The sequence below is a fragment of the Callorhinus ursinus genome, unplaced genomic scaffold (genome assembly GCF_003265705.2).
Source record: "Callorhinus ursinus isolate GAN/ISIS: 27379988/994484 unplaced genomic scaffold, GSC_fseal_2.0 scaffold27, whole genome shotgun sequence".
Taxonomy (NCBI): domain Eukaryota; kingdom Metazoa; phylum Chordata; class Mammalia; order Carnivora; family Otariidae; genus Callorhinus; species Callorhinus ursinus.
The window spans coordinates 23,138,406-23,161,894 of NW_027397089.1; the positions used below are offsets into that span (position 1 = coordinate 23,138,406).

A 23,489-nucleotide genomic window follows, 5' to 3' on the forward strand; every position below is an offset into this window, starting at 1 on the left:
TTAAAAAGAAACAAATGAGACAAAACACAGTGACAAGCAAAAACAAGAATAGTAAATTGGTTATATATATATATATATAGACATACAGTAATACTAAACAAATCTTTTTTTTTAAGATTTTATTTATTTATTTGACAGAGAGAGAGACAGCGAGAGAGGGAACACACGCAGGGGGAGTGGGAGAGGGAGAAGCAGGCTTCCTGCTGATCAGGGAGCCGGATGTAGGGCTCGATCCCAGCGTCCTGGGATCGTGACCTGAGCTGAAGGCAGACGCTTAACAACTGAGCCACCCAGGCGCCCCAAGAAATCTCTTTTTCAATCATCTAGTTTTTACAAGTAAGGAAACTGAAGATCAGTTTTAATTGCATGACCTATGATTCACAAGAAGTTAAAAAAAAATGGATTCCTTGCTAGCATTAATTTAAATCCAATGCCCTTTCCACTATGTCATATTTTACTATTTTTGTTCGTTCAAACTTGGGAGAAGTTAGGGGTCCTGGCTATTTGATGTTATGTGCCCATATTGGCATATGTAACCTTTATAAGCAGTTATCAAGGAACTGGCTCTGTTGGCTTTGCAAATTATTTTTCCTTAAAATTTCTTACTTTTTAATTAAGTAAATGAGTCACTTATTTTTTGTTTGGTTGATTTTTCAAAACTTTATCTGAGTATAGTTGGCTCACAATGTGACGTTAGTTTCAGGTGTACAAATAGTGATTCAATATCTCTGTAGGTTATGCTGTGCTACCCGCAAGTATAGCTGCCATCTGTCACCACACAAGGCTCTTACAATATACCGACTCTATTCCCCATGCTGTGCCTTTTATTCCCAGGACATTCATTCCATAACTGGGGGCCTGTATCTCCCTCTCCCCTTTACCCATTTTGCCCATCCCCCCAACCCCTTCCCTCTGGCAACCATCAGTTTGTTCCCTGTATTTATAGGTATGATTCTGCTTTTTGTTTGTTTGTTTTGTTTTTTAGATAACAAATATTTATTTAATATAAGGAATCTTGAAACAGGTGCAGGTAAAACAGAACATACCAAATTATCTTCAGGCAAGAGAAAGAGCACGTTATTTTGGTCTAAGCATAAATATTATAATAGTATTCAGTTCATTCAATTCAAGATGTGGTTCATCAGACTCTAATCATTTCCCATTAAAGGAGGGGCCAATCATCATTTAACTTATATTCGGGAATGTTTTCCAGGTAAAGTGAATATCACTGTAGTTGCTGAGTCCAGACAAAGTAGTGCCTGCCCAAAAGAAGGACCTGAGCAGCAGAATCTAAACTGGAAAGATACTGTGGTCAAAAGTCTGTTGGTAGAGGTATGTACATGCAAAACTGTCAAGCTCTTCCAGATAAGAAATAAGTTAAATATGAAAAGACATTCTTTTTGAACAGTCTTAGTTAATTGACTATAGTTACTTTTACACAAGATATACCATTTTATATGAATTAAAACAGCAATAAAAATGAATCCTGGAACACTACATCAAAAACTAATGATGTAATGTATGGTGGCTAACATAACATAATAAAAAAAATAAATAAGTAAATAAAAATTTAGAGGAAAAAAAAAATTCATCCTTTGTTTAATACCTGACCCCAGGATAGTAAAACTTAACACTTGAAACAGGCTTGATGATATCTTGCTAACTCCTGCTCACGTTTCCTGTAGGCCTGTTGCTCTTCCCTTCCTAACTGACTCTCAAATCCGAGACAAAACTTCTTGTCCCACACTGCCATGTCGTTCTCATCATCCTCAAAAAGAATTAACACTCGTCAGTGCATATTTCTCACGTTGCCTCTTGGCCTGTCCATACTCAGCAAAACACTTTCATTTATCTGTTGGAGATGCTAGACAGGATCAGAGGAGTTGAGAGTGTCCCACAATGACATCAAAGTTATCTCTGTCTGAACTATGGGAACACAGGTTCTAAAGTGGGTCTTGGTAATAATGTACAGTGACTTTCAAACTTAAACAGAAGGGGGCGATGAATGGATCATCTCACAGGGACAAACGTGTGCCAGCCATGTCTATATGAGCTAATGCTTGATTATGTTTCCTACGTGGAAGGTGACCCAGACTCATTATTTTGTGCTTGTTTTTGTTTACTCTTTGACAGCCTGAAGGTATTGAAAAAGAAATGACTCAAAGTTTTCTTATCTGTACAAAAGGTAAGAAGACCTTTTAGGTGGTCAAATTAGTCCCAAAGAAAAATTATCAATAGGATCAGTTGATTTCCTCTCCTTCTACATTGGCTTCTTTGCCACTGAGTCATCTCAGTGATTCCCTTTTAAGTACCTAGTGGAGGATTACTTCATTTCATGTCCTATCTTCATTGTATAATTTTGACTAATAAAAAGTATATTTATTTATGAGATATTTTTTTTTTAGTTTACCTATGACATTGGTCTGCCTCACCCCATTTTTCCCATCTTATATATTTTTGGCTCTTCTCGTCATGATTGCAGCACAGTATTGGACGGAGGAAGATCAGGATTATGCCCTTTGTACTCTTGGGATAAAGCATCTGAGAGCTACATCGCTGCCCCTCAATCACCTGCTTTGTGGCCATTTGGTGATGCTGATCTGATTTTAGTGGGAGTCTCCAAGCTTTTCCTTTTGTGTGTGCTGTTTTATATGCCATAGTCAGTAGTTTTTTACACTTTTTTCATACATAAGTAGTTGAGGCACTAAACTAGGGGAAAATACGGGCCATTATCCAATACAAACATATACATACCATTTTCTGAAAGTACTGTTATTCTAAACTAGATCAGAAATGTCAGTTTCATCTTTTCTAACAAGCAACCTGCAAAATAAAAGTAAATAACGGAACCTATTTCCTAATATGTTTGTCCCACACATCTGCTGTTATTGTTTATAAAAGAAAGTTATCACATTATCTTTTTTATCAATATTTTCTTTCTAGGGACCAAAGCCTCCAAGCAGGTAGTTTTGGACCTGCCAAACAGTGTAGTAGAAGGATCTGCCAGGGCCTTTTTCACTGTCGTGGGTAAGTTGGTTAAATTTTGTCTTTCACGATGTTTTGAAAATTTTGATTGAGGTTATCTTAAAAAAATAATAATCCTTAAAATAACAGGATGGAGAGACTTTTCTAAAGTATTAGTTGGAGGGAAGTGCTGTTGAAGGTCATCCTGTATGCTTGTTTCCACGTGGGATCTGAAGGGCTTACAGTAGTACCATTTTCTTTCTTTTTTTTTTTTATTTTTTAATTTTTTATTGTTATGTTAATCACCCCATATATTACATCATTAGTTTTTGGTGCAGTGTTCCATGATTTATTGTTTGTTCATAACACCCAGTGCTCCATGCAGAACGTGCCCTCCTCAATACCCATCACCAGGATAACCCATCCCCCTCCCCCCCTCCCCTCTAGAACCCTCAGTTTGTTTTTCAGAGTCCATCATCTCTCATGGTTCGTCTCCCCCTCTGACATACTCCCCTTTTCTTCCTCTCCTGTTATCTTCTTCTTTTTCTTTTTTCTTAAAATATGTTGCGTTCAGTAGTACCATTTTCAAATCTATGTCCCTAGGAAACACTTGTTTTGCTGGATGATAAATGGCATTTAGAAAGCAAAGGCTTCTATTATATAGTTTGTTCATCAGAAATATTAAATTCCCTTTTTTTAAAAAAAAGACTGTATTTATTCATTTGACAGAGAGCACAAGCAGGGGGAGCAGCAGGTGGAGGAAGGAGCAGGCTCCCGGCTGAGCGGGGAGCCCGATGCAGGGCTCGATCCTAGGACCCTGGGATCATGACCTGAGCCGAAGGCAGACCCTTAACTGACTGAGCCACCTAGGCACCCCTTAAATTCCCTTTTGAAGAATGAGAATAAACTCTGCTTGTTAAAGATGGTGGGAATTTCCTCAGTAACAGGAAAACTCATGCACAATAATAATAACAAGCAAACACACACACACTTTTCTAACTTCCCTCTCTCTCTGTCAATGAGATTGTCAGAAATATTTTTCATACCAGAAACTCCTTTAACTTCATCCTTCATGCCTATCTCCTCTTTAGAATTACCTCATGAGAACTTTCCTTGTCTCCACCTTTTAAATGCAATTTTAAATATTTCCTGCTTCCACCATGCCTCTTTTATCCACAGTTAGTAATGCTGAGATGCCAACTAGCAGCAATAGTAACCTTCTGCTTTTCTGATTTTTAGGGGATATTTTAGGACTTGCAATGCAAAATCTGGAGAATCTTCTCCAAATGCCCTATGGATGTGGAGAGCAGACTATTGCCCTACTAGCATCGGACACCTATGTCCTTGACTATCTGAAATCTACTAAACAGTTGACAGAGGAAGTTAAATCTAAGGCTTTCTTTTTCTTATCTAACGGTGAGACCACTTAAGTAATTTCTGCCCAAAGAAAATAAAATCAATTGTTACTAATACTACGATGTCATAAAGCTATTATTATGAGGTATTCTCGTGGAGAGAAAGTGGATCTGAACTCTGAACTGGGGTGCTCTGAGTCCTCACTGTTCTTTTTTTATTTTTTACTTCAGTATCTTTGTAGTCATTTAGCTTCATAACTTAGAACAATAACATTTCAAATTCTGAGCTCGGTTTTTTTTAATCTGAATATTTTGCCAAGCTACCTCATTTGTTGCTACTCTAATAGTAGCTATAAGTAGTTCACTTATTAACTTCTATATTTGTTTGCTCAGTGGTGTTCCATTGCAATGAAGTGATTGGATTTGTATGTAGAAAAAGGGTATATAAATCTTGTAAAATATGTTCTCAAGGAGAGGCCCAAGGGTACAATTTCTTCAGGTTTTCTTTTCAGAAAGATAACGCAGAAGTCAATTAACCTTAACGAAACGGTATTAAACGATTGGTTAAGTACCTATTACTGAGCTGGGCATAATCACATGTAATATCTTGTCATTAATACCCTATAAAGTAGGACTTAGTTTTTCTCACTATGAATAGAGACCCTGAGTTTCAGAAATTAAAATTGAAATGATCAATCTAGTAATTTATGTCTGTCTAAAACCCAAACACGAGGCTTGTACTATGCCATTCTTTTTCTTCTCATTTTCTTAGATTAAAAAGATAATTTCCTATGATTTTTTACTTTAGGTTATCAAAAGCAGTTGTCTTTCAAAAACCATGATGGTTCATATAGTGTGTTTCGGCAGAGGAATCAGAAAGGAAGCATGTGGTAAGAGATGAAAATTTTATTTTAAATAGTATAGGAGTCATCTGAGGAGGGCTTGGGACGGTCTGAGGGAGTTGAGTATGGTGGGATTTGGAAGTAAAATGGGTTTCAAAGTGAATTTACAGAGATGAATCAGAGAAGCTAAAGTGTTTGATTCTTCTAATTCTAATGTGACCATATACCTGGAGTGCCATGTCAATTTGCCTAGAAGTCTCATCATTTACTGATAGCCCCCTGAAAATGGCACAGGCTAGTCCACACTTCTCAGAGACCCATGTAGATAGTCAGGGGAGAGGAAAGTAAAAGTAGAAGGCCCGAAGGGTGCCTGGGTGGCTCAGTCGGTTAAACCTCTAACTCTAGATTTCGGCTCAGGTCATGATCTCAGGGTCTTGAAATCAAGCCCTGCAGTGGGCTCTCCCTCTCCCTCTGCCCCTCCCCACCCTTCTCTCTCTCTCTCTCCATCCCTCTCTAAAAAACAAACAAACAAACAAAACAAGAAACAAAAAACCTAGAAGGCTCCACCAAATTATACCCATTCCATCTCCATGTATAGATAATCCAGTGAACCATAAAACAAGAATCTTGTTTGTAAACATGCTGAAATGACCCACTCTTCTTTTTACATACTGATATTCGGAACATTTTACTGACCCAAAGGAAAAATGCACGATCAATAAAGATTCTGTACAGTCAGCATTAGCCAAATTAGATGCATCCATTATCCGAAGGGAACAATGGTGATGAACCCGTGGAGTAGATGACATTTCTTTCTTATGTAACTTTTGCCTAACTAGTGATTTGCATTACAGGCTCAGTGCCCTTACTTTTAAGACACTAGAGAGAATGAAGGAATATGTTTACATTGACGAACAAGTTCAAAAAGAGACCTTAATCTGGCTTTCAAGCAAACAGAAAATAAATGGCTGCTTTAAAAGTGATGGCAAGCTTTTCAACAATGCCTGGGAGGTGAGAGACGAACAGAACGAGGCTTTCCTTGCCCCTTTGCATTGCCTTACCTTTCCTATCTCTGATCTAACTAACCTGGAACAGGAATATTTTTCCTGTGAATATTACCCTTTCTGAGTCTGCTGAAGTCATAGGCTCATGGTGTATTGGTCAACAGCATCATTCCACTGCATGCATGCTAACCCTAGCTAGACTTAACTCCTCATGAATCGGTGGGTTGCTTTGCTGTCTTTAGTTCTTCCATACAACTAGTCTCCTTCAGTGGATAAACTGAAAACAGGAGAGAAGGAAGAGAAGAGAAACCTAGAAAGGAAACATTCATAAATGTTTGGAGCCAGACAATATGTCAAGGGTCGGGGCCCTGATTAGGGAATTCATTCCTATTTATGGATGTTCAGGAAGAATATCTAATAATTTACAGCATTTCAGTGAAACACTCTTCCGATACCTTCTCAAGTCAAATCATAAAGGCCTCGTTTGCTGTAGGTCAGAATGCAACTGAGATGAACCATGTCCTTGATGGTACCCACGCCTTCCCTTTCCCTTTCTGTATTTAGATAAATCACTAGGCATTTTCCCTTCTGATTTCCTGTCTTTGCATATAGCTCTCCACCTCCATTCCATCCTCTGTGTCCTTTATTCTCCTAATTTTTGTATTTCCTTTTGAAAACAATCCCTCTGATACTTTAGCATTAGCATCCCCTAATATCATCTGAAATAGTCTCAGCGCTCCCTCTATATCCTTCTTAATCACCACCCCTATTCTTGGATTTTGGAATGTAAAGCTAGTCCACTTCAAAATCTGGACAAATGACCACTCTGTGTGGAATTCAATTTAATGCAAATTGTTTTCAGATTGTTACACTGTGTGTGTGTGTGTGTGTGTCTGTGTGTGTGTGTGTGTGTTGAGTTGGGAAGGAGTAAGAAACAAAGGAAAAATAAAAACCTATACTGCAGTGGAATGGTGATAGAACTTGGTATAATTTAAATGGATCCCCACATCTTACTTTAGGGTTTCCTTCTACAGTTATTTGCACCTTGAAAACTGAGCTCCTCGGATTTTCATTTTCTAAAGAAGAAAGAGGTCACCTTTTGCTTGAATAGAGAAAATGAGAGGTTTTTACCGGATCAGTGGATCTCCAATGCCATCTGAATGCTGTTTGCATTAGTATCATTAGAGTACTCATTCATTTCCCTGTATCTTGTTCCTGCCTGAATCAGAATCTCTTGTGCGGATGCTGGTTTACTTAAGGCTTAAGTTCCCCATGGCATTTTTGTGCACTGTCAGTTTACAATTGCGTAACTTAAAAATGCTTTTCTGATTTTACACTGTAAGAATCTATGAAACCTGACTATTGTTAGCTATTAGGATACTTTTCCAGGAAGGTTCAGGCAGCTGCACAGAAACTTTCTGCCCCACCGCAATAGAAATTCTTTGTTTGCTTTTCCAAAGTAACAACAAATAGAGTAAAATAAAATCATATGAATTGCTTGGAATTCATGCCCAAGACTAGGTCACATCAATAGATTATATACGTCATTAGTATACTTGAGATTAATGGTATTTTTTAATTTCATTACTATAATGAATCTTGGTGGATTCTTAAATAGCAAAGTTATTAACCATTTAATTTTAAAATTACATTTAAGGTTTTTTTTTTAATAAGTGTATTTGTTCTAGTGTTTCTTTCATACTTCATTTCATTTCAGAAGAATAGCTCTTTTTTTTAATTTTTTTTTTAAGATTTTATTCATTTATTTGACAGAGAGAGACAGTGAGAGCAGGAACACAAGCAGGGGGAGTGGGAGAGGGAGAAGCAGGTTTCCCGCAGAGCAGGGAGCCCGATGTGGGGCTCAATCCCAGGAGCCTGGGATCATGGCCTGAGCCGAAGGCAGATGCCTAACGACTGAGCCACCCAGGCACCCAGAAGAATAGCTCTTTTTTTTGTGGTCTACTGTCCTGTCCGATTAATTGTCCCTTTCTGTTTAGGGTGGAGAAGAAGAGGACATTTTACTCACTGCATATGTTGTTGGAGCCTTCCTTGAAGCTGGACTCAATTTCACTGTATGGCTTCCCATCGTCCTTGAGTCCCAGTTACTTAAATGCACATTAAATCAATTATGGATTCAGAGTGATCTGAAGTTCTCAGACTGAATGAAACATCAAGAGAGCGTTTAGTTCATTACCACCCCTTAAGTGAATGCTGCTCACAGTTTTTTTGATTTGTAGAAACTGGTGATGAGCACTCTTTTGAGTTTTTCTCTAGGGAGAATACACAAGTGCACACATACACAAGCTTTTCATACCATTTCGGGTATTGAAATGTCTCCTGAAGTTCAGCCATGAATTTCAGGTTAAGAACCCCTATTCTATGTATATAAATAACCCAATATTCTGTTTGTCTAACCGATTCAGTGTGTAAACATTTTCAACTTAAGCATGATTCACGTTGGCTACCCCCAATCTCAAATTCAGATTATCTGACACAAAAATCTATTCCTGAACTAAGATAGCAGGAATTTTCACTGTCATTAGTATATCTCAAAAATCATCCTTAGAAATATAAGCCTCTATTTTAGGCATTAGAGTAAAATACCTTGGTTCTAAAAATAAATTCATTCATATGCTTTGCTGCATAGAAGAAATATGTATTATTAATTAAAATATAACTGATGAGATATAAAACTACTATTTTCATATTACTTACATTTTATTTCCCAAATCCTAATATCGCCATTAAAAATAAATTCCAACAATATTTATAAAGTATAGTGCATGTGTGTATATGAATAGGTTTGTATGTAAAATATAACTCAAGGATATATACATTTTAAAGAATGATTAGTTTAAATATTCAGCAAGCTTATAAAGTACTCAGGTATTATTTTAAAATATATTATCCTTCTCTTGACTAGTTTCCTGCTCTACGAAATGGGCTCTTTTGCCTAGAGGAGGCACTGGAAGATGGTGTCACTAATGGCTACATCCATGCAATTCTAGCTTATGCTTTTGCATTAGCTGAAAGAGAGAAGCAAGTGGAATCCTTACTCCAGATCCTGGATCAGTCTGCTACCAAAACAAGTATTATTCACTTTTACTAATGGGGATGACCTTGAGAATAAAGCAATGAAACTTACTTCGCAATCATATGGGAACCCTGTCTTCACTAGTATGCTTCTATTTCTCTTAAGGAATTTCTCAGTGGCCCCTTTATCTTTAAAGAACATTATATATTTTCTACTTCCCTCTTTCTCCTTTCTGCTAGTTCCTTTCCAAATGAGTGAAGTAAAGGAAATCAAGCATGATGACCATGCCATAGACCACGTACCATTTTTAACGTTAGGAGGTTGCTATGGGAGGCCATATTAGTGTGCTAGGGCCACCATAGCTAAATACCACCGACTAGGTGGCTTAAACAACAGAAATTTATTTTCTCATGGTTCCAGAGGCTAGAAGTCCAAGATTGAGGTGTCAACCAGTGTGGTTTCTTCTAAAGTCTTTCTCCTTGGCTTAAAGTTGGGTGTCTTCTCCCTCTGTCTTCATACGGGCTTTCCTCTGTGTGCCTGCCTATCTGGTGTCCCTTCTGTGTATCCAAATTTCCTTTTCTTATTGGAACAACAGTCATAGACCCAGCCTAACAGCTTCATTTTAATGGAATCACCCCTTTAAAGGCCCTACCTCCAAATATAGTACCTCACATTCTGAGGTACTGGAGATTAGGACTTGAATCTGTGAATTTGAGGAGACACACCCAGCCCACAGCAGAGGCCAGGAATGGAATTTGCACTGTTCTTATGTGTAATTCCTGGTGTTTATAGGGACTGTGTGAAAGTTCTTCCTTTTCCTCAGATAATGTAATACATTGGGAAAGAGCAAAGAAACCCAAGACAGAAGCATCTCCATCCTTTATTCCTCACGCACCTTCTGCTGAGACCGAGAAGACTTGTTATGTGCTGTTGGCTGTGCTTTCCAAGAAAACTCCTGACCTCACCTATGCGACTAAGATTGTGCAGTGGCTTGCCCAACAGATGAACTCCCACGGGGGCTTCTCTTCCACTCAGGTAATTGATGTGGTCCCGATATTAATAACAATATGTGTAATGCTACTCTTCAATAATCTAGATAGCAAAGGTAATCATAGAAAATGCCTCCTGAGATGAAGAATATTTGATATTATGTGTCCTATTGTTTAGTCAACAGCTATTTGTTGGGCCATTCTTGTGTAACAGACAGTAGTAAGAATTCTCTATACACAATTGAATACACTAAGCCTCTTTTCAAGGAATTTATGACTCATTTATACCTCCACTTACACAGAAGTAGCATATAGGTCTAGAAGAGATTGTTGTCATAGAGTCTTGATGATAAGTTCAATATCCAATGATACTATGATACTATGTATCAACCAACCAAGAAAAAAGATTTCTCTGTATTTCTCTGGTGTATACTTTGGGAAACACAAATGAAAGGAATGAGTAACAGAAGAAATGGGTATAAAAAGAATAGTGGTTTATGTCTTAACAGGAAAAAAATTAAAATTCAAAGAAATGCAGTTTCATTCCCACAAAGGAAATCTTTACTTCCCTCCTTACTTTCTTTGCTGTAGCCTTAGTTTCTGAATAAAACCATATGTTAGTCAATCTGCCAACATCCTTTTCTGATTCTGACTCCTTTCCTCAAAGATCGATGGGCATAAGCATTATCCAAGGCAGCCAAAATACTTAGCAAATTGACATAATGGAAATATTATTATATGATAATAATGTTATATAAACAATATTACATTAGGTCTATTTTTAGGAAAGATTGGGCACTATTTTCAACATCAGAGATTACACCTTGTAAAATCCTTTAGACTACTGAAATCTAAGATTTGTTGAGGGAGACTAAATGACAACAATTGCAGAAGCAAATGTATTTTCCTATTGTTTAGGATTTGCTTCTTGGTGTTCTGTTGACTTAGAAATATTTTTATGGACTGACTTAAAGTTCATGGTCAAATGATGACTTATATTTCATCGTAACAAGCTTAGATCTTTGCTTCTACTGTTCTTTGCAGGATACTGCCGTCTGTCTTCTTGCCATAACCCACTACATGAAGTTCACCTTCTCGGATGATCAAAACACTGTCACCTTTAGCAGTGAAGAATCCAATGAGATTTTCCAGGTTAACAATGACAATCGCTTACTGGTCCAGCGGTCCGAACTAACAAAAGCACGTGGACAATACACAGTAGATGTGGAAGGACAAGGTTGTGCATTTATCCAGGTAATAGAAATCTACCTGAAACAGAGACAAGTATTTGCCAGTTAAAGAGGTAGGCTATCCTTTCAGTTATAGATGGAGTGTTATTTTACCATTGTGTATTTCCATTATTATCTCTGTTCTTTGTCTCATTGATATTTTCTAATCAATAGCTGAAAATGCAAGTTATTTTACGAAGAGATACTTATTCTTAAGCATAGCTGGATAACTGAGGAGTTTCTTGAAGAATGTCACAGTTAGAAAGCATTCTGATATCTCCATTATGTCAAGATTATTTGTTTATGTAAAGATTCTTGCATCTTCTGAAAACCGAACAATTACATTTTACCTCATCCCTGATGGTAAAGATGTAAAATAAAGCGCAATAATAATGAAAATAGAGAAAAAATAAGTCCTTCAGTTCTTACTACAGGATAAATGAATGGATTGTCTTCTGATATGCTATTCTTTCTAGGGTACCCTGAGGTACAATATACTACTACCTGAAAAAGCATCTGGATTTTCCCTTTCCTTAGAAATAATCAAGAAAAACTCTTCAGATACATTCCAGAGTAAATTTGACCTGACGGTAGCCCTCAAGTAAGTGTCCCACTTTGATATCAACTCCTGAGTTAGAAAGAGGGTAATAGATGAAAAAAATGATTGTTTTAAACAGTAGCAAAATCAATATTATGATGGTAACCCCGATGAGTTCATATGTTGGTGATGATATTTCTATAACATAGTCTCTTTCTAGCTCTCTGGGTATATGTCACAGTTTAGTTCTTACAAAAGTAAGGTTTATACTGTAGGCAAGTACAAATTTGAAAGCTTCTGCCTCACCGTCCAGCAATACCTCCATTGTTTTGTGTGTATGAAAGTACTGTCAGATTTGGACGACGGAGATACTATTTTTCCTCTTAAAGACAGGCACAGGTGGGCCAGCATCAGAAAACTATGGATGCTTATTCTACAACTGTGTAGAGTAAAATTTTAGATTTTTATTTTTTGGAGTAGACAAAATAATTCTCCTGAATTAAAATATAAGTTATAGGTGCCAGAGAGTTTTAGCCCTCGTTAATATGTGGGGAAACACTGAATAAAACTCATTTGGGGGATTTGTCTTAGGATTTCCAAATGAAAATCTCTTAAACATCAGAGCTAAGATAAGAACTACATACACCATGGAACTCTCAACTTTGAGTCCCAACAATGCTGTGCAGAGTTAGGGACATAATCTACATGGCTTGGGGACATGCCTACGCTAAGATTCTGCCAACATCTTGCTTTCTAAACAAAGATATCCTTTAAGTATTTTGCAAATCTAAGGCTAACATAGGTATATGTGATATAAATTTATCAGCTTTGTTTATAAGCTAGGACTTTGAGGCCTCAGGCAAGCTTGAAAGAGATTGGGGAGATTCTAGGTCCAGATAATTCACTCTTTATTCCAACTTATGTGTCTATTGTCACAGTCTAGTTGTGCCCATTCTCAGATGTTTAAGCGTGACTTTCTTCAAGTGTTCCCTCTTCAAGAGCTTTTTGCTTTTGCTCCAGACATATAGCCAGTTGGTATCTATGTATCCACCATCCTTGCCATAAGATAGGTCACTTTTCTAGACTGTTGTCTAAACTTGTGTTTGTTTTTAAATTTCAGGTATACTGGAATTCGCAATAACTCCAATATGGTCCTCGTTGATGTAAAAATGCTGTCAGGATTTACTCCAGTCATGGCATCCATTGAGGAGGTAAATAATAGAGGTCTACACTCTCAGCACAGAAAAAGCAATAGTGTGTAGATAAAAATAATTCGTTAGCCAAATAAAGTCATGCAGTTCTTCCTTTAAACAAATGTATTCAGAGTTCATGTTTATTTTTGCCATAATGCTGGAGAGACAGTGTTCTTAATTTGTAGCAATTGGCAGTCATTTTTCCCACAGTCCATAATTTATTTCTTTATTTAGTCCCTACTTGTGTTTATAAAAATACCATGGCACAGGGAACATCCATACTATAGATTCATGGCAATCGGTTAAGTAAAAAGCATGAAACATTCAATACTGGAAGGTATTCTTTAATATTTATTCTCCATCCCTCCCTGCCAATTTCTATAAAGCTTGAAAACAATGGCCGAGTGATGAAGACTGAAGTCAAGAATGACCATGTTCTTTTCTACTTGGAAACTGTAAGTTGAGCAATAACTGTTTTTTCTTCCATGGCTTTCTCTTCTTTTCTGAAGGTAATTGGATGCTTGTATCTTATTCCCATGTAAATGAATATATATCCAGTTGACCCTTGAACGACACAGGTTTGAACTGTATGGGTCCACTCACACAGGATTTTTTTTTTAATGAACGCAGTACAATACTGGATTGACATATATTCTCTCTTCCTTATGATTTTTCTTAATAACATTTTCTTTAGCTTGCTTTATTGTAAGAATGCAGGATATAATACATATACCCTACAAAATATGTGTTGTTTATGTTATCGGTAAGGCTTCTGGTCAACAGTAAGCTGTTAGTAGCTAACTTTTGGGGAAGTCAAAATTTATATGCAGATTTCAACTGCACAGGGGTTGGTGCCCTAAACCCCTGCATTGTTTGAACGTCAACTGTATATATGAGAGGATTTGTCAAAAAATACAGGACACTAAAGATGATCAGTGTTCTTCAGTCCCACTGACAATCTATCTTCTCCCTGTTGACTCTAACTTTATCTCATATATGCCTTGGCTACTTTACTAGGTGACTCTCAAGTCAGAAATAGCATTTCCCTGTTTTTCATTCCTCACAGCATCTAACATAGTATGGCCACAGAGCAGACATATAATCCTTTTATAGTTTGACCTGAACTCCAACAAAGGCTGCTATGAGTTTTAGAGTCATCCCTTCTATATGTACATCATTACCATTCACATAAATGCCTACGTTACCCTAATGCTCGACTAGATTTCTTGCACCTCAGTATAAGCAATGGAACTTAAAATTTCATATAATTTAATGTCACCAAACTCATTATTTTGTCATTACTTGCCATTATACAAGATCCTGATACCCTAGATCTCTTTAATTGGGTAAATCATGAACTTCTGGAGATAATTTGCTCTGTGGTTTTCTTTTTGCAGACCTGCTGATGTATTTATACCTAAGGTATTTATAATCTGTGTCCTTGTGTGATGCAGACCTGATATATTTATACTTTCTATCTTTACCAGGTTTTTGGTACAGCAAACCATTTTACTTTCTCTGTTGAGCAAACCAACTTTGTATCCAACATTCAGCCAGCCCCAGTTATGATCTATGATTATTACGAAAAAGGTAGGCAAGCAAAGCCCATGCCCTAAAGCTATGGAACATTATGTCTATATCTAAGACTCCCTGAGCCACTAAATTTTCCAAAATCATCCTCCATCATCAAAGACTAAATGATGGCTGGTTTTACTTTATATACTGATATTTTTTCCTCCCTGATATATCTTCTGACTGGGTCATTTTCCACTTACCAGAGTTTTTCAACTCCTGGAATCCTCTTGATACAGTGTGAGAGATCTCCCCTTTAACTTGAAATACAAACCATGCAGAGCCTCAGGCTCTCTCTGTTGTTACTTTTGTTGTGTTAATGCCTCAAGCTCTCTCCGTTGTTACTTTTGTTGTGTTAATGCCAAGACTTAACCATTTCATGCAACCTTGATGGACTTTGATTTGAGAAGGGGAGCAGGCAATACTCTGAAATGTTATAGGAAAGTCATGATAGATTAGGTTCCAAAACAATTACTAAGATGTTGTAAAGACCATAAAAATTTTCCCTGGAAGGTCAATGCTGTTAGTTAACTCGTTGAACGTCAAAGTCTGTCAAGAAGTGAGTGATTGACTGTCTTGTAAAATTATTGGAAAGATTATGTCTTAATCTGGCTATAGAAAGTTGGAGATTTAAGAAGGGTGAACTTTCCCTTTCTTTTCCAGATGAATATGCCCTTGCTTCTTACAACATCCACAGTGTTTCAGTTTCCCAGTGAGACAAATAAATCTAGGAAAAGGTAAGAAAATTACAAATATCGAGAACATTGAAACCATTGAAAACACATCTGGTGCTAAAGTGAAAACCTAAAAAAGATACAATGGATGAAGCAAAGAGAAGTCTGTGGTTAAGTCACAGGGTTTGAATAGCTATGTGCACCAGATGAGTATTCTGATAGTCATTAAGCTTTTATTTCTTTAAAATAGCTCTAAAGAATTTACAACTATATAGGTGGTTTTTATCCATGTCTCATTTTTAAAAATCACTCATCTTTGTTTTATAACTTGATAGGTCATTAACTACATATGTACCTATATGTATAATATCCACATATATATCATATATGTATGCGTGTGTTTGTGTATGTTTGCATATTTGTATGTTTGCTTAGGTATATCTACATATTTATTTATATATACACACCCACAGTTATTTATTGTTTAAACTATGTTTTTAAATCCAGGTGGAAAACGATTTACTTTGAACAAACTCATTCTTCTGTATCAAACCTGGAAGAAAACCGTGAACCACCTCCTGTACTGAATATACTGTAATCTGCCATGACTTCTTATCAGATTTTATTTCTTTATTATCCCATAAAGTGCTCTCATTTCTCATCTGAGTCTGTGGTTTTCTTTTCTTTCAGTATATTATACATAATTTTCATCCTAGAAAACTCAGGACTTTCTTTGATGGCAATTTGCTATTTATTGTCATCAATTCGGAATTTAAGCTTTTAGGATTATGGTGTACATAATAAGGAATCCTACAATATCCAGAGAAAGAACAAGAAAACCAGGGTCAGTGAACGTGAGGGAAAGAGACTAAGTTGGAGAGGACTTCATATGAGCTCAAGGAAATAAAAGAAACACACACAACACAAAACACACAGACTCTTCTCCATGAAATATCATCAAAGAATGGGGGAGAAGAACTTAGAAAGTCAAAAATTAATTGGTGGATTCTTTGAGTTCCCATACTTGACTGAGAGGGTAATCCAAGGGTATTTTATCTTTTTAAAAAGTACTTTATTATGCTGTTCTTGTCACTCATTCCTGAAAAGCAATATTTAATGTCTATCCTTTGCTCAACTTAACACTACTGATAATATTGAGAAAACCGAGGCAGGAAGAAACTGGAAAAAATAAGGATAGAAATGAAAACAGTTTCTCTACTGACTTTCATACAGTCTTCTAACCCTGCTGCGATACTGCTACAGGCAAGAAGCAGACACAGATAAATTCTCCAGTTGTGGGGTTAAAAAAAAAAAACGGAAACAGAGTGTCCTAGAATCCATCATCAGTACCCAACAAATTAAAAATACAGTGTTTTAATAGACGATGGTTAAACTTACTTATTTTTGTAGTCTCCCTGCCTAGTGTATACTGTTAATAGTGCCTAAATTACAATTGGGCTCTTAATAAATGTCTATTAACTGATTCATCATAGATAAACTGCTGGTGTCAGTCCACATCTGGTGCTCCAAAAGTTTATTTCACTGTGTTAAGAATTTCTTTATACCTTCTCAGTTCTCTTATTTTACCAAAACATGGCAGGCACATCAGAGGTGTAGCTATGATTTCAGTACTCGTGGTTTTTTAAAAACACCTTAGGCTCTATACATACTTGGGGATTTCACTGATGGAAAAATAAGACTCTTCTAGTACATTTTGTGCTAAAGTTTCAAGTCAAATAAAGGGAATTTTGCTTTGTGGTAAATAGTGTCTTTTTGTGGGAAACTTTTTTTCTGCCTAAATAATTCTCGATCCTCATTTTATTTATTTATTTAAAGATTTGATTTGTTTATCTGAGAGAGGGAGCATGAGCGCAGTGAGGGGCAGAGGGAAAAGCAGACTCCCTGTTGAGCAGGGAGCCTGACACGGGGCCCAATCCTGGGGCTTGATCCTGGGACTCAGGGTCCATGACCTGAGCCAAAGGCAGACGCCTAACCGACTGAGCCACCCAGGCGCCCCTCAATCCTCATTTTAATTGGCATGTATTAAATAGTCTGCTGACATAATAAAATTATTTCTCCAATTCTAAGCAGGCAAGGACAGCATGGAAAGATCTGCCACTGGCTATGCTTCAAGGCACAGAGAAAGTCTAAAATTTAATGTTTACATTTGCAAATTTCTTGGTGAGTATGGGAGGTGATGGGGAACTGAGATCTAAATATCTTCTGAAGAATAAAAGACTATTGATGACCAATATAGGTCTGTTGCTTGCCCTTTGCATTGAAACGCCTTTCCAGTTTATGTTGGACAGAAAACCAAAATCATTTCCCTGGTCCACATTTTAATATAAAATAGAGCATATTGGACATTCCAGTTTAGGAATGGGAAGTGCCATTCCAGTGCTCAATGGGAAATGCCAACTTTTGATGTGATTGTGTGTGTTTGTGTGTATGTGTGTGTATTTAAGAAGGGATCTTTAGTAAACTAGACCACCATGGACTATTTCATGGAGGATGTATAGCTCTGATCTAGATGAGGCTCATGTTATCAAAGCATCTCATGACACTTGGCCCTCTACACAACAGTACTTGGACAATGGGAATAATCCATTCCCTCTACCATGTTTTTATGTAGTAATCACACTTTTTTGCCTTTTGAAATAAGTTATGTATACATTTAACAAGTACATGAAATACTTAACCATAACATCCCCTTTACTGTCTTCTAGAAATCTCATCAGGCACCTGGGTGGCTCAGTTGGTTAAGCATCTGCCTTTGGCTCAGGTCATGATCTCAGGGTCCTGGGATCAAGTCCCGCATCAGGCTCCCTGCTCAGCAGGGAATCTGCTTCTCCCTCTGCTGTTCTCCCTACTTGTGTTCTCTTTCTCTCTGTCAAACAAATAAATAAAATCTTGAAATAAGTAAATAAATAAATAAGAAGTCTCATCCTCTTTGGCCTCCTCCTCATTCTATCAACTTTTTTCTTATTTCTCTTTTCTTAGGTGTCAGCCTCTTTCCTTTTATTGTTTCATTTTTCTTCCATCATCACTTAAAGTTTTGATTCCTCCCTCCCCATAATGTACACATTTCCTTCTCACTGTCAGATAATTGTTGATCTTTTCTTAGCTCCACTTTCTTTTCCCAAACATTAAATCATGTTTTTCATCATGATTCTAGCAAGTCCTTTTCTCTTCTCACTATACACATTAAAAATCCTGTGAAGTTAAAATTTTACGTCCATATTTTTATGATTCCCAAATATATGCCTTCCTATCTACACCTTAACCCGTGAATCCCACTGTCTACCATACTTGAGCTAAATGTCCCACAGGTACCTCAATAATCTCCAACATTTACCTCCAAACCAGGTTCTTTTACTGAGATCCCTATCTCAGTGTGTGACAATATCATCACTAAAAAGTTACCTAAGTATCAACTTTACCACCTCCCCTGTCTCATCTCCCACCTTCTACTCGTTACTGTTGATATCGGACCTTTGTTGACCTACCACGTGAATGACTCATTGATCCACTTTTATCCACACTGCCGTGCTGCCTTAGTTCAAACCACCAGTCCTGAGTGCCTGTATGTGCCAAAAACCTCTTCTAGATGGTCAGGCTATATCAGTGAATGAAAATAGTAAGAAACAGCTACCCTTGTGGAGCTTACATTTTAACGGGAGAGATATACAATACATGTAATAGAATCAAACAACATATGTACAGGCATAAAATCAGCAGCATAGATAAGCAAAATGTAAGAAATTGGAAGGTGATAAGTGTTATGGAAAATAAAAACTGTAGAGATGGATGAGAGGATCCAGAATGTCAAGGAGATGGCAAGAGAAGGACTGGAAGAGTAGGTGGATTTAGGCTCGACCTTATTGAGGCAATGACATTGGAGCAAAGGTTTGAAGGAGGCAAGGGAGTTAGCTACATAGCTTTCTGAGGGAAGAATACTCCTGGCAGTGAGAGCAACTAGGAAAACAGGAACTTGTGTTTTGCTCAGGCCTCGGGGTGCTTTTGGATGAATCATACTTGTTAAGCCAATCACATTATCTCAGTTCCCTCTGACAGTGGGTGGTGTCCATGGGGGCAGGTTCCCCAGAATATAGACTCTGAGATGGAGATCTGTGTGTAGGGGGTTTGACTAAGGAGAGCTTTAAAGAAAAACACCAGTGGAGGATAAAAGAATCTGGATTGTACAGGGAGGGAGTTGAGCTGCAACGGATCCCAATAAAAATTTCAGCCCATAGAGAGCTTTGGTGCTGGGATGGGCTTTTAGAATTCTCCCATCTTAAGGCTAGGGATCCAGGTCTTTATACCACCACAGCACCCATTATGGGAAACCGAGCTGCCCTTACAGAGAAGGGGGGAACTTGGATGAAAAGTTTCTCTGATACTGAGGGAAATTTTTAGAGCTGAATTCATCTGAGAGCCAATAGCCACCAACACTTCTAGAAGTGGTATTGAAGGATTGCCGGGTCGGGAGGATTGAAGGTTGACTTACAAGAGTCAACGAATGAATCTCAGGGACATAAGAGGGTGAAGTGAAGTGAAAGTTTATTAAGTGAAGGTGAGAGCAGGAAAGATAAAGCTTTCTAGAATTAGAGGGGTCCCGAATGGGTTGGCAGTATGGGATTTTAGTGGCAGCCTTTTATCGAGAACTTGACCAGGAAACTTGTGGCCTTGAGATTCTTATGCCACTTCGAGCAAGGACTATTGATAGCATCCTTAATGACTTACTTCTTTGAGGTCTGGTCATTTTCTGTGATTACAATGTAGCCACCAAAGAAAAACACTCTCTAACATCCAGGGCCAGGTGGTCTGGTCTATTCTCTTATTCACTCTGGCTTAGCCCTTCTGCCTTCCAGGAATAGTTTCAAAGCCCAGCTAAGGACCCCCTATCTCTCCCTGCCTATACCTTCACCCTTTCCTTACTCACTGGAATTATGAATATTTCTGCCATAGAGGAGAATATATGAAGGACACACCACAGATCACTACTTTGATCTAGCAATGAGATACAAGAACCAAATCTGACTAAGGACCTATACAGGGATGCCTCCTGGCACAGCATCTGGAATGATTTTGCTCCTTGGTAGAAAAAAAGAGAGAGAGAGAGAGAGAGATTCAGGAGATTCAGGAGAAGAACTCTTTTTCTGCTGACTCCTTTGTTTAAGATTGAGATATGATTGGGAATAAATAACATTTGGTACTGCAGAAGGCAAGTTGTCACTAAAAAGGCAAACAATACTGACCCACCGAGTGGCAGAGCAGAAAGAATGAAAGAAACCCTTGATGGCATTGATAAGCTGCTGAACCCGTGCCAGTACCACCTTCCTCAGAATTTGTGACAGAAGAGAAAAATGTTTGATATTTCTAAGTCTCTGTTAGTTAGGCATTCTGTTACTTGCAGCTGATAAAGATTTGCACATCATTTTTCCCCAATTCTTTGCCTTTTTTTTCCCTATTGTATCTTTATACGGAACTTGTGATATCTCCTTTTTTAAGTTCTTTCTAGATTACTAATCCCAGGGAAATCATTTTGGAGAGGGGCCAGTACAGGTGCTAATTGACTGACACGAATCACTCGTTGTTCACAGTAATGTTCTTCACAACTCGAACTTTGGGTGTGTGTGCGTGTGTGCGTGATACTACGTCTCAATAGGGACTTATCCAAGGTTTTCTATGTGTCAGGTGCTGTACCAATCACTTTTTTTTTTTTAAGTGATAGAAGTTTATTAAGTGAAGATACAGAAAAACCCCTCTGACAGGGATGCCCACGAGGGCCTTTAGGGCTGGTCTTTTATAGAAAGCTAACCAGGGAACTTAATTCCTTTTAACATCTCTACTGATAACCCGTCAATGGCTTCCTTCCTTTTTAGGGTCTGGTTATTCTTTGTTGGTCACGGGTGATAATCATAAAGACACCCACCCCACACGCCTAGGACAGGGTGGTCCTCCACCCCACACGCCTTATCTCTGGTTTCCTCACACCTCCACATTTTGGGGATTTCTGTGTACTAATCACTTTAAATATATTAATTTATTTAATCCCCACAACAAGCTTACAGAGTATTGTTATTATCATTCTCATTTATGGACAAAGAAAGAGAAACACAGGGAATTTAAGTAACCTAGTCAAGGTCATCCTTCTGGTAAGAACTAGGATCCAAACACCAGCTTTGAGGCTCTAGAGCCTTTGCACTGTAACTGCTTTACAAAGAAAGGAAGGAAAATTCTACACACAAATCACAACCTTAACATACTAATATTGAAAAGATGAGGTGAATAAATGTGGTTTCCTTTGCGCTACAACAAAAGGAGGACTTTATTTATGCAAACGGATTGCATTTACTGCAAACTTTGCCCAGCACCGTGCATTCATTCCCAGTCACGCTCTGCCTGAAAGACTAAGTCTGCCTCTGCCGGCAAAAAGATTCTGGAAATTTTTATAACTTGCTAGAAAAACTTTGATGCCAAAATCAAAACAAGTTTACAGACTCCTTCTTATTTTCGGTAACAGTAACTCCGAAGAGAACACTGTGAGCCTGCTAGCCCTGACAGAGCCCCACCACAGGTACGTACTCTGTGGGTCTTCACACAAAGAGAGGTCTGAGGGGAGAAAACAGATGACCATTGCTTACCATCTACTGCATGAAATATCTGCCTGCTGAGGTTATGGGTAGAATTCTCATCAAGAGCAGGTTTCACAGAGGGAAGGACAAGTTCTCATTTGTTATGTGACTCGTAGTAAGTTCCTGGCAGATTTCTCTAAGCCCTTTAGCCTCTACCCTAACACTGAATGTTATGCAAAGAAATGATAGTCAAAATTTGCAAAATGGTTAAGGTTTTTCCCAGAAGTTTCACATTTTAATATTAAAAATTACAAATACCACCTGCACTTTAAAGAAAGTGAAGCAAGAAAGGTGGGGACGACAAAACAGAAGTTACACTTCAAAATTAACTTTGGAACTGAGAATATGTTTTCACTAAGATGGGAAACCTTATTTCATCTTTTTCTTTCTTATTTTGACCCTTCATGAGCATTTATTACCTATTACTTTTTTTTTTTAAAGATTTTATTTGTTTATTTGAGAGGGAGAGAATGAGAGACAGAGAGCACGAGAGGGAAGGGGGTTAGAGGGAGAAGCAGACTCCCCGCTGAGCAGGGAGCCCGATGCGGGACTCGATCCCAGGACTCCAGGATCATGGCCTGAGCCGAAGGCAGTCGCTTAACCAACTGAGCCACCCAGGCGCCCATTACCTATTACTTTTTAATAGTATATATTGCCTATGTACTTTTCAATCATTTTTCAATGTAGACAAGAGTAACTGTATATAAAATGTCTTTGTATATTAAATACATGAATATATTGAAATAAAAGCACACAGTATCTATTAATAACATTATTGCAATATATTCACAAATACACAGACTTGGACTTATGTCTTCTTTATATTTCATTTTGATAATTACCGGACTCATTCTCTTGATTTCATAAAGGAAGTCACTGCTTTTTTGAAAATATTTACCATAAAGTGAACTCCAAGATGCATTTTAGACTAGAGCAATGATCTTGAAATTAAGAGCGTTTGTTTGGACCTCTTTATTAGTAACTATGAGGAGGCCTTATCCCAACATTATACTTTCATACTTCATAATGAAATATATCTCTGTCTTACGGGATGAAAAAAATGTACAATGGAGGGGTGCCTGGGTGGCTCAGTCAGTTAAGCATCTACCTTCAGCTCAGGTCATGATCCCAGGGTCCTAGGATGGAGCCCAGCCTCTGGCTCTCTGCTCAGCGGGGAGTCTGCTTCTCCCTCTACCCCTCCCCCCACTCATGCTTGCACGTGCGTGCCCCGCTTTCTCTTTCTCTCTGAAATAAATAAAATCTTTTAAAAAAATGTATGCTGGAATGTATGTGAATAGAAAAAGGGGGATTTATCATATGTTGGAAGTGTGACACCAATTTTGCCTGAGGAAAAACCCAACCTGAGAATCAGAAGCAACTGTTTGGCATTCCTTATAGACATAACATTCTTATTCATTGAATTTATCCTAAAAACCTTGTGTGTATCTGTGTTTTGG

General features: G+C 37.8%; 1 protein-coding gene and 1 long non-coding RNA gene across 2 annotated transcripts in view; one reads left to right on the forward strand and one right to left on the reverse strand.

The window, feature by feature from the left end:
* Positions 1-16,047, forward strand: part of LOC112830079 (ovostatin homolog 2-like) — a 47,816-nt gene extending 31,769 nt beyond the window's left edge. The window contains exons 21-36 of the mRNA XM_073878001.1: positions 1,214-1,332; positions 2,134-2,185; positions 2,944-3,027; positions 4,204-4,380; positions 5,128-5,209; positions 6,016-6,172; positions 8,163-8,237; positions 9,089-9,254; positions 10,023-10,234; positions 11,233-11,442; positions 11,894-12,018; positions 13,076-13,166; positions 13,535-13,603; positions 14,636-14,738; positions 15,384-15,457; positions 15,902-16,047. Of these exons, the coding sequence (XP_073734102.1) occupies positions 1,214-1,332; positions 2,134-2,185; positions 2,944-3,027; positions 4,204-4,380; positions 5,128-5,209; positions 6,016-6,172; positions 8,163-8,237; positions 9,089-9,254; positions 10,023-10,234; positions 11,233-11,442; positions 11,894-12,018; positions 13,076-13,166; positions 13,535-13,603; positions 14,636-14,738; positions 15,384-15,436 (1,775 nt within the window). The 3' untranslated portion in view covers positions 15,437-15,457; positions 15,902-16,047. The remainder of the gene's footprint in view (positions 1-1,213; positions 1,333-2,133; positions 2,186-2,943; positions 3,028-4,203; positions 4,381-5,127; positions 5,210-6,015; positions 6,173-8,162; positions 8,238-9,088; positions 9,255-10,022; positions 10,235-11,232; positions 11,443-11,893; positions 12,019-13,075; positions 13,167-13,534; positions 13,604-14,635; positions 14,739-15,383; positions 15,458-15,901) is intronic.
* LOC141370177 (uncharacterized) lies at positions 11,621-22,158 on the reverse strand. Its single transcript, XR_012374007.1, has 3 exons — positions 22,042-22,158; positions 14,924-15,146; positions 11,621-11,774 (listed from the first exon to the last, which is right to left on the reverse strand). It is a non-coding gene; the product is annotated as an uncharacterized lncRNA (long non-coding RNA).
* Between the last annotated feature and the right edge of the window lie 1,331 nt (positions 22,159-23,489).